At 44.7% G+C, this 11,262-nt stretch overlaps 1 protein-coding gene across 1 annotated transcript; it reads right to left on the reverse strand.

Moving 5' to 3' along the window:
- Positions 1-9,994: 9,994 nt before the first annotated feature.
- On the reverse strand, positions 9,995-10,966 carry TACSTD2 (tumor associated calcium signal transducer 2). Its single transcript, XM_065897147.1, has one exon. The coding sequence runs from the start codon at positions 10,964-10,966 to the stop codon at positions 9,995-9,997; it is 972 nt and encodes a 323-aa protein (XP_065753219.1).
- Positions 10,967-11,262: the final 296 nt, after the last annotated feature.

Below are 11,262 nucleotides of genomic sequence, written 5' to 3' on the forward strand. Positions count from 1 at the left end.
TTATTTTGGTGCAAAGTAGAATAGAAAAATATAACCTAAAATATTTTCTGAACGATTAGGCCAGTGAAGCTTTTACAAAAGACACATGCATATGCCCTTCCCATGGTGAGGACACCAAGGTAACTACTGTCCCAACAATTTATTGAACAGCCCATCCTTTCCTGACTCAGTTAGTGTTGCTTTTGTTACATACTAAATTCTCATAAATACCCACATCTTTTCCTTTGTCTGTCTGTTCTGGCACTAGTATAAGTTTCTAATTATTCTAACTTCACAATATAGATTTTATTTTCAAATATTTTCTGGCTCTTCTTATCCATTTCACCTTTAAGATGAACTTTAGAAATTTTTTCAAGTCCTCCCCCACCAAAAATGCATTGAGACTTTGATTTTGTTATTGCTGTTGTTTTTAAACTTAGATTAATTTTGAAGAAATTCATATCTTTGCAATGTTGACTCTATCAGTCCAGGAAGCTGGCATATGTCTCCATTTATCCAGGTTTTCTTTTATGTCCCTCCATAAAGTTTTACAGTTTTCTTATATGAGTCAAAGCAGTATATTTTCTAAAGGAACTATAAACTTTGACTTGTCATCTTAAAATTACAGAATATCAGAACTGGAAGGGACTTAAAAATCATCTCAGCATCCCACTCAATCTGTAGCTGAGTTTGCCTCTCAAACAAGCAAAGATATGGGGTATATTTTGGTGAGTTTTTTGACATGATGACATCATATTACATGTATTTTCTGTGACTTCAGTTTATCGCTTGAACAGCAAGTCTTGGAGAAATTTATATATCAATGTATAGAGATAACTTAATTCATTTTAATCACTGCATAGTGTTTTATGGAAATGATACTGCATCACTTATTATTCCCCTGTTGTGGACATTTAAACTATTGCTGTTGTTTTGTTCTTACAAAGAACTCAGCTTACAACCTTACACCCTAACTAAAAGTTCTCAAAATTCTACAGCACACAACCAGTGCCTGCAAAGGCCCCCTCCTCCAGGTGGCACAATGCCTGTTCAAAGAAAGGCTTTCCTTTGGCTTTCCAGTGGCCTTCAGTTCTGTTCAATAAACATTTAATGAATGGGTGTTGTATAGTGAGCCCTGGAGTTTTGTAATACCCCAATTTCAACACAATAAAATTCATTACTTCAAAAAATACTTGCTGAGTGCACACTATGTGCCAGGCACTGTGTAGGTGTGAGGGCTCCAGGGAAAATTAACAATCCCCAGCCATTCTTCTGAACGCCAACAATTCCCAAAATATAAGAGGGGTCATTACAACATGGTACCCGTTTATTTCTAAGCCCTGGATAATTATTTACCCATTAGACCAGGAGACCAGGCAGAAGATTCTCAAATAATTTGGATAATCCCTTAAATGTGTTGTGAGATGTCCATGCTTATATTCCTATGCTCTTGCACATGCTGTCTTTTCTGTGTGGAATGTTGTCTAATTTGGGTCTCCCTCAGAAGGATACCCTGAGACAAGGAATCAAATGTAAGTAATTTATTTGGGAGATGATCCCAGGAAGCACCAGCTGAGGAGCAGAGAAGTGAGACAGGAAAAGGAAGCAAGCCAATACATGATGCGTTAACCAACTAGTTACAGACGGGGTCAAATGGAGCGGAGTCTCTCTGAAGAGTGTGGGGAGACTATGTAACACACAGAGTTTTCCTAACTGGAGGAGAAAGTCGCCAGGCTATTTATCTACCAACTCCAGCCAGTCATTGGTTGAGTGCTGTCCTGGGGGTGATTAATTCTCTGCGCTTGCGGCATCTTGCATACGCTTCTGAGGGATCCAAAAGCCTCAAGAAGAGGGATGCAGACGCTGGCTGTTGCAAGTAGAACCAGCGTGTGCAGAGTTATGGGCCAGACACCAACAGCCATCCAGGGAGATCTGTGTGGGCACCACTGGCATCTACTACAAATGCCTTTTCTACCGTCACCTGGCTAATTCACTCTTCAAAACACAGGGCAGAAATCACACCCTCCGGCAGGTCCTGCACGCTTCTGCAGCAGGCCTGGTGAGTTGCCCCACTTTTCTGTGTACCAGCAGCACTCCATGCTTATGTTTTTCCTACTAAGAGATTGTAAGTGGTGGCTCTGAGACCCAAGCTGGCTCCTGACTCCAAATCCCAGGATGAAACCACTAACACGCTCCCGTACAAGTGAGCCCCTTGACTTGGAGATGCATAACTCCAGTCTCTGCCTCTGTCTTTTTTCTTTTTTGGGAAATTTAGAATTTTATTTATTTTTTTATACAGCAGGTTCTTATTATCTGCCTCTGTCTTCATATCACCATCTTCTCTGTGTTTCTGTGTCCTGTCTTCTCATAAGGACACCAGTTATTGGATTTAGGCCCCATCCTAAGTCAGGATGATCTCCTCTCAAGATCCTTAGCTTAGTTAAGATCTACAAAAACTATTTCCAATGGGAATTTGAAGGAGAAAAAGTTCTTCTGTGTGGCTCTTAAATTAATAAAATACGAGACTGGAGCTGCTGGTGGCCCTATTGCCCTAGATGAGGAGGAAGTTGGCCTAGAAAATGAAAGCCAAGCCATGATCGGAATAAAGATATAAAGAGAGAAACAGAAACCTGACATTATTTGAGCCCTTGGACCCAGCCATGCCTAAAGCTAATACCTGTCCTTCACTTTCCAGTTACATGAGTCAACAAATTCCTTTTGCTTAACTGGTTTGAGTTTAGCTGCTAACAAACACTTGCACCTGAAATAGTTCTTAAAAATACAATCAAGTATTACATACCTGCTTTCCTCCTTGATTGATCCATTTCCCCTTCTCTTCTTCTTATACCTGACAAATTCCTATTTATCCTCAGGTCTCAGTTTAAACTTTCTCAAGTAGACCTTCCCTAAACTGATCCCCACCTCCACCCCAAATTACATCAGTTTTACCTGATGGATGTTCTCATAGCCCAGCATTCCCTTATCACAACACTTATCTCACATGATTGTACTTGCCTGTTTAGTTTATTCCCCTATCCCAACACTACCTCTGTGCTGAAATGTAAGATCTTTGAGAACAGAAAAAAATTCTGTTTATTGCTCTATTCTGGTTTCTAGCATAGTGATGAAAAGTAGTAGATGACTAGTGTCTGTTCATTCACAACTTTGAATCTTCATTTGTTTTTCAAAGTGTGGTAAAGTAGGCTATGACCAAATATAAGTTATGGCTGCTGTATGTGTGTGTGTGTGTGTGTGTGTGTGTGTGTGGCTACTGGACAATTGTAATATGTCCTGATTAATTTTTAGTAGAGACACCGGTAATTACTTTTACCTAGGGATTTCTTAATAAAACTATAATAATAATTTTTTGAAAACACACAGGCTGATCAAAGGGAATAATTTGAAGAGGATAATTATACTCATGGAGGATGAAGATTATTGCTTTAATAGTATTAAGCGGTCTGATGAGACTAAAGAAAGGAAGAACTCAGTTTGCCAGCTCCTTAGGCATTTTCTGAAGATCTGGATTTAAATCTAAATAATACATCACCTTGAATTGTCCTTCTTTTAAATAAAAATTTTCCCCCTGATTATTGAAGCAAATTATAAGCATCATAGAAAATTTGGAAAGTATGTAAAAGTATATTTGGAGAAAATGGAAAGCCCCAGTATCCCCACTGATGAATCTTTGTGTTTTATTTTGTGTGTATCTGTAATCAGGTGTCAGTTCAGATCCTGGCTCTTGCCCCCAGGGACACTCCTGGCCTTACCTTCTCAGGGTCCCTCCTCTGGGATTCCTGATTTCACTTACCACGGGTGTCCCCTTTTTATCCCACAGAAACAAAGAGATGCCTTTTCCTTGATTTCCACACTTGCATAGCTGACTTATCCTGAAAATCTGGGGGTAAAGACAAGGAGGAAATTTACATCGCAGTTCCGTATTCATCATTCATTCATTCATTCGGCAGGCACTGCCTTTAAAAGGAATGAAATATTAGAACTTCCTTTGCTTAGTCAAATCACACACTAGTGGTCTGGATGGAGTTGAATAGTATCCCCCCAAAATATATGCCCACCTGGAACCTATAAATGTGACCTTATTTGGAAATAAGTTCTTCTCCGATGCAATCAAGTTAAGATGAGGTCATACTAAACTACAGTGCATCCCAATCCAATGACTGGTGTCTTATAAGAAGAGGGAAATTTGGACATAGACACACACAGAGGAAAGACAGCCATAGGAAGGAGAGATTGAAACTATCTGCCACGGGCCAAGGAGCGCCAAGAAGCTAGAGGATGCAAGGAATGATGCTTCCTTAGAGCCTCAGAGAGCATGTGACCCTGCTCACACCTTGATTTTAGGCTTCTAGCCCCTAGAACTGTGAGAAATTACTTTCTATTATTTTTCAGCCACTACATTTGTTGTGTATAGTTATGGCGGCGCTAGGAAACTAATACAGGGGTCAACCCCATGCTGAATGATCTCTCCTCCTTGCCTCTCCATCCTCTCCTCACCCTCATCCCCCAGCTTCTACCCAACTCCAAAAAAATATCCTCCCACTTCTTAATACAAATCAGTCTGGGTTCTTTCTCCTGCTCCCCAAGCAAGGGGCCTCCCTTTGTAAATCCAAAGGCTTATCCTTTGCTTCACCAAATGGGCGGTGGCCAAGGAGGGATTCCCTTTCTCCCATCCCAGTAGATTGTTCAAAGAAAACCAAGTGGAATAATGATTGATTTCTACACTGATAAAAATTATACCATTGCACTTGAAGATTAAAAACAGAAAGAAGAGGAAAACAAAAGCAGTTATGGTCAGTTTGGATTTAAAACAGCCAATTTTGCATTTAAATTACAAATGTGTTCCCATATTTCTTTTTAAAAATGGAGCAGGGTCATTGTGTCACTTTGGTACTATTCCCCCTGCCCTTCACTTAACAATATATTGTGAGCACTTTCCTATATTAAAAAGTCCTCAAAAATTAAACCATAATTTATATAGATCCACAGTCCCTTATCCACAAATTCAGAATGCTCTGAAAACTGAAAGCTGTTTTGAAAGTTTGGTGCCAACCCATTTGATGACAAAACTGACCTGAAGTGGCCTACAGCTATCTATGGTCTATTTATATCAATTAGTGTGGCTACTAATAAGTTTCATGGCAGAAATCTGGATGTGTTGATGACGTTGCTCCAGACCCTATTGAGAGTGCTAAATAATACATGCACGATTATGACCAGACCTAGGAGGACCGCTGCAAAGGATCCCAGCACCAAGAAGTTTGCAACAACCAGCCATACGCTCTCCCCTTTTAGTATAAAAGAAGCCTGAATTCTAACTCAGCCGTGTGGCTGACAGGGTCTTTGTGCTCTGGCCGGGTATCAGGCCTGTGCCTCTGAGATGGGAGAGCCGAATTCAGGACATTGGACCACCAGAGACCTCCTGGCCCCATGTAATATCAAATGGCAAAAGCTCTCCCAGAGATCTCCATCTCAATGCTAAGACCCAGCTCCACTCAATGACCCGCAAGCTAGAGTACTGGACACACTATGCCAAACAACTAGCAAGACAGGAACAAAACCCCACCAATTAGCAGAGAGGCTGCCTAAAATCATAATAATGTCACAGACACCCCAAAACACACCACCAGATGCAGTCATGCCCACCAGAAAGACAAGATCCAGCCTCATCCACCAGAACACAGGCACCCGTCCCCTCCACCAGGAAGCCTACAAAACCCACTGAACCAACCTTAGCCACTGGGGGCAGACACCAAAAACAATGGGAACTACGAACCTGCAGCCTGTGAAAAGGAGACCCCAAACAGTAAGTTAAGGAAAATGAGAAGACAGAGAAACACACAGCAGATGAAGGAGCAAGATAAAAACCCACCAGACGAAACAAATGAAGAGGAAATAGGCAGTCTACCTGAAAAACAATTCAGGGTAATGATAGTAAAGATGACCCAAAATCTTGGAAATAGAATGGAGAACATACAAGAAACATTTAACAAGGACCTAGAACAACTAAAGAGCAAACAAACAATGATGAGCAACACAATAAATGCAATTTAAAAATCTCTAGAAGGAATCAATAGCAGAATAACTGAGGCAGAAGAATGGATAAGTGACCTGGAAGATAAATTAGTGGAAATAACTACCGCAGAGCAGAATAAAAAAAAAAGGATGAAAAGAATTGAGGACAGTCTCAGAGACCTCTGGGACAACATTAAATGCACCAACATTCTAATTATAGGGGTCACAGAAAAAGAAGAGAAAAAGAAAGGGACTGAGAAAATATTTGAAGAGATACAGTTGAAAACTTCCCTAATATGGGAAAGGAAATAGTCAATCAAGTCCAGGAAGTGCAGAGAGTCCCACACAGGATAAATCCAAGGAGAAACACGCCAAAGCACATATTAATCAAACTATCAAAAATTAAATACAAAGAAAAATTATTAAAAGCAGCAAGGGAAAAACAACAAATAACACACAAGGGAATCCCCATAAGGTTAACAGCTGATCTTTCAGCAGAAACTCCCAGAAGGGAGTGGCAGGACATATTTAATTCAGGTTGAAAAGGAACCTTCAGGTTGAAAATTCAGGTTGGGTAAATCTATTCTCCTCTCTGGGCCTCAGTTTCTTCATCCGTAGAATGGAGTCTTGGGCTAAATGATCCTTTATCCAGCTCTGACATTCTGTGATTCTATTTGAAAAACAGTGAAGCCAAAACTATGTAAGTAGGGAGAAATTACATGATTTAAAGAATTGCTCCAGGAACTCCCTGGCAGTCCAGTGGTTAGGACTTGGTGATCTCATTGCCGAGGGCCTGGGTTCAATCCCTGGTCAGGGAACTAAGATCCCATAAGCTGCAAGGTGTGGCCAAAAAAAAAAAAGAATTGCTCCAATTAAGGAAATAGCAAGAGTGGAGAAAGCCCCGTGTGACCCAAACAAGGAAATCAGATGAGCCTCCCACAGGGCTCAGAAGACAAGTTGTGACATGCTAGGTGAGTCACACCTGCTCTTTACATTCCTTCCAAGGGCAGCCCCAGGCCTGCGCCCAAAACAGTAAATGTTAATTTGGGGGGCAGGGCTGGAAATCTGGAGGTGGAGACTAAACCCCTACAGATAGCCGGTTCTGGATAATATAATCCTGTGATTGGCAGAGGCAAGCTGAGTTTCAGAACAGAGCATGAGGGGCTTTTCCTTGGAAGAAATGAATAAAAAAGGTGTCTCAACCTGTTTGGTATCTGGGGTAGCAACCTGGGCTAGAAAGCCAAAACAAAGGTTCTAAACTCTGGCTTTGGCACATGGAGGATGTGTGATCATGAGTTACTCAGCCTATTTGAACCTCAGTTTTCTGGCATGTGAAATGGATGTAATCTATAGGAGAGGAAAAAATTTAAGAAATTCCGAACTCTAAGTGCCCAGATCATTCTAGGCACTCCTATCAATTACCTTCATTTAAGTTTTTGTAATAGACAGAGATTTGTAGTTTCAACAGATGAGGAAACTCGGGAGAGTTAAGTGACTTATTGCCCAGTAGAGCAGGATTTGAACTCAGGTTTGTCAACACTTGGGTTATTACCAGTAAACCAATGCCTCAGAGGTGATACATGTGAAAGTGCTTTTAGAACCATGAAGTGCAAGGACTCATAGTCCAGAATTAATGCAGAAATTTAGAAATTATCCAGAAGTGACATTCTGATGAAGGAATGGGCTTTCTCAGGACTTTTTTCCTTTGTTCAGCTGCCCACTCAATCCTTAATCTGTTTATTTTCTGGGCAGTCAAGTGATTGTTTTTTGTTTTTTTTGTTTTGGCCACGTCTTAGTTCCCTGACCAGGGATCGAAGCCATGACCCCTGCACTGGAAGCATGGAGTCTTAACCACTGGACTGCCTGAGAAGTCCCAAGTGATAGTTTTTTACAGTGACTCTTGAAACAATGGCAGTGTGATGTAAACAAAAGAACACTGGAGGAGGGATCAAGAGACTGTCTAGTTTCAGCTGTGCCACAGAAACATTAATCTTGAGAAGTCATTAACCCTTTCATTTGTAAGATGAGAGACTAAGTTAGAGGTGATTGCCAAGCTCCCTTTAGCTAAGGAATTCAGTGACCTGGGGGGGTGGGGGAAGGGGGTTGCCTGAGAGTGGTTTCACTCTGTTAAGTTTCCCATTCTATCCTCAGGCACTTAAGCTGTCCTTTCCACTTTGGGGAAGCCAACCCACATCAGCCTTCTCCCCTTGTTAAGCCCCATTTTAGCCTGAGAGGATGTTTGGAGCCTGATGGGCATTTCTCCCTAGCAGAAATGCTTATAGAGTTAGAGACTCTGGCGATCATAAGGTATCACTCCACCAGCACCCACCAACCACAGCCCCAAGCTGCCAAGGCAGCAGCTAAGAGCTCCCTCGCCCCAATTCGTACTGGTGCTTCATTCTTGAGTGGTCGGCATAGACCACCCAGTGGAAGTGGGAGGAGGAACGTGGGATGGATTCCAGGGAAGAAACTGGTATCCTGGATCTAGCTATTTGGGGTTGGATATACCAACCACCCTGTCCTTTGTGCACACCCATTGTTGCAGCAATTTCCCAGGAATTGCAGTAATTTGTTTACCTGTAGGCTACCCCACAGTGACCTTCTAACACACCCCGCTTCACATAAATGAGTGAAAACAAGGAGATAAATGTGAAGGAGACAAGATGTTTTGCAGCTAAAATGAAGTAAAAGTTTTTAAAGCACATTACTAGTAGAATCTTAGGAAAACAGACTGTGTACATATGCATACACAGCCAGAGCATAAGCCCTCTACAGACTGGCTATGACTATGTGAGAAAGTCATTTAACTCAGAGCCGCAATACTTTGGGATTAAGTCAATTGCCAAGGACTAAATGGGAATAGCACAGCTACTTCCAAGTATGGCAGGGGTTCAAAGGAGATACAGCTCCTAAAACAAAGGTAGAGTTTTCCTTCTCCAAGGGAGAATTCTCATTTAGAGATAACCTAAAGTTGGTCCCCTTTCCCAACAACCGCAGCTAGTTCTAGCTTCCTCCCTCAGACCCACCCTCCTGCAGGGGGTTTCCAAACAATCTTATTTAGAAAGCCCTGTGTTTACACTTGCCAGTTCAGGGATCTCAGAAACACCAGAGTGGCTATAGGAAATGACCCATCCTGCTAAAAAGTGTTAGAATTTTGAAATAAGAAATCTGAGTAGTGGGAAATTAGAGGAGACCAAAGTGATATAAACCTGGAGCAAGTTTTCACAAACTCCATCTTTTGGTTTGTGCCTTTTTTATATTTTATTACATTCTCTTTTTTTATTTTAAAAATCACAACAGCATTATCAAAGACAACCTATATACAAACATTTTACAGAAGAAACATTACTAGTATCAGCTGTAATAAGGGCAAGTTGAAGAACAGATGCTGAGTTTCTGGGCCAAAGTCTGCCGGCAAACAAAGACATCTAAAATGTGTTCAGGCAGCTGAAACAGGCTTCTTTCCCGATGACAAGCATGTGTGGTCGGTAATATCAGTACAAACGATGGTAAATGAGGATACTACACGGGGCCAAGTTGCGAACTCCTCATCAGGAAAGCCACAATACAAGTGGAGCTAATCAAATAACTTAAACCCAAGACAGTAAAAGCGCTGTTTCCCATCTAAACGCATTTAGCCTTCAGCATTGATTTTGCGTCACTTGTAAACGATGCTGAGTTGTCATACAAACACTTGACCCTTATACATAACCCTATGCCAAACTTCCCTTAACCCTTCGAGTCAGGTTTCTGGTTGGACAGAAAGGGGAGGAATTTTAGAAATGCTTCCTTCAGGACAGAAGTCAGAAAGAGGTGACCCAGAGAACAGGATCTATTAAATTTGGTGGCGGCGGGGGGAGGCAGGAATTTGGGGGGAGAAAGGCCTCCTTGGGGCCAAGAATCAAGAAGCGTGACTCACTTGGGTCTGGGACCTTGCTGAAATCCGATACCCTACCCCACCCCACCCCAGCCCCATCGGTACCTACAAGCTCGGTTCCTTTCTCATCTCCCCCAGTTCCTTGATCTCCACCTTCTTGTACTTCCCCAACTTCCTCCGGTTGGTGATTACCAGGACGGCCACGCCGGCGACCAGGGCCACCAGGACCACCACGATGACGGCGATGAGGCCGCTGGTGAGGCGCTTCATGGAGAACTGCGGGGACTTCTCATCCAGGTAGTAGATGAGCGTCCGCTCCAGCAGCAGGGGCTCTCCGCGCACGCGCACGTCGAGGCCGCTGTGGCCCGGGAACAGCGACTCGCCCTTGACGTCTCTCTCGAAGTAGTAGGCGGCGTCGGCGATGTCCACATCGCCGGCGACCTTCTGCGACGTGTTCTGCTGAAGCTCTATCTGGATGGTGGGGTGCTCGTAGTGCACGGCCGCCACGAACTTGGGGTGCAGCAGGTAACGCTCCCAGAAGAGCCGCCGCAGCTCGGCATCCAGGTCTGAGTGGTTGAAGGCGCGGACGGCCGGGCGGCGGCGCAGGTCGATGAGGATGTGGTGGGTGCGCACCAGCTCGTCGCAGCGCAGGCTCAGGTCGCCCTTGTCCGTGCGGCGCACGCCCACCGAGTTCACGCACCAGCACACAGACGTCTGGTTGCACTGGCGCGGCTTGAAGCGGCCCTGCTGGTCGCAGTCCGGGTCGTACAGGCCGTCGTTGTCCACGAGCGCGTGCTCGCTCGGCTGCACCAGCGCGCGGCCGCCCTTCTGGGCGCGCATGAGCGCCTTGAACAGCAGGCACTTGGACGTGAGCGTGGAGCAGTCGACCTCCAGGCCCGAGCCGAGCACGCGGCACTGGCAGCGGCCGTCCGGGCCGCTCCGGTTGCACACGGTCATCTTGTTGGTGGGGCACGTGCAGTTGTTCTGCGCGGCCGCGTGGCCGATCACCGCCGACAGCAGCAGGAGCGGCGGCAGCAGCGACGGCCACGGCAGCGCGAGGCCCGGACCCCGGGCCATGGTGGGGCGGAGGAGCGCGGACGGGGCGCGGGCTGGCGAGGGCTGGGGACTGCGCTGGGTTGCGGCTCCGCCGTCTGAGACGGTCTCCAGGCGTCTGCCGCCCGCCACTCCCTCCCGCTCTTATACTCCACCGGACCTGCCTGGCTGGTTCGGCCGCCGACTCACCCGCTGGTATTTGGGTGACACATCCCGCCGCCCCCTATCCTCGTCTCCGTCCCACGGAAGGCCCAACCCGCCCTGCGCAGCCTGCGGCAGGATCAGGGGAGCAGAGGCTGTCCCGTCTCCTGTGGACCGAA

Source organism: Phocoena phocoena, chromosome 1 (genome assembly GCF_963924675.1).
Source record: "Phocoena phocoena chromosome 1, mPhoPho1.1, whole genome shotgun sequence".
NCBI lineage: Eukaryota > Metazoa > Chordata > Mammalia > Artiodactyla > Phocoenidae > Phocoena > Phocoena phocoena.

Excerpts from the sequence above, each read along its gene's own strand:
- TACSTD2 (XM_065897147.1), bottom strand. The coding sequence starts at position 10,966 with ATGGCCCGGGGTCCGGGCCTCGCGCTGCCGTGGCCGTCGCTGCTGCCG.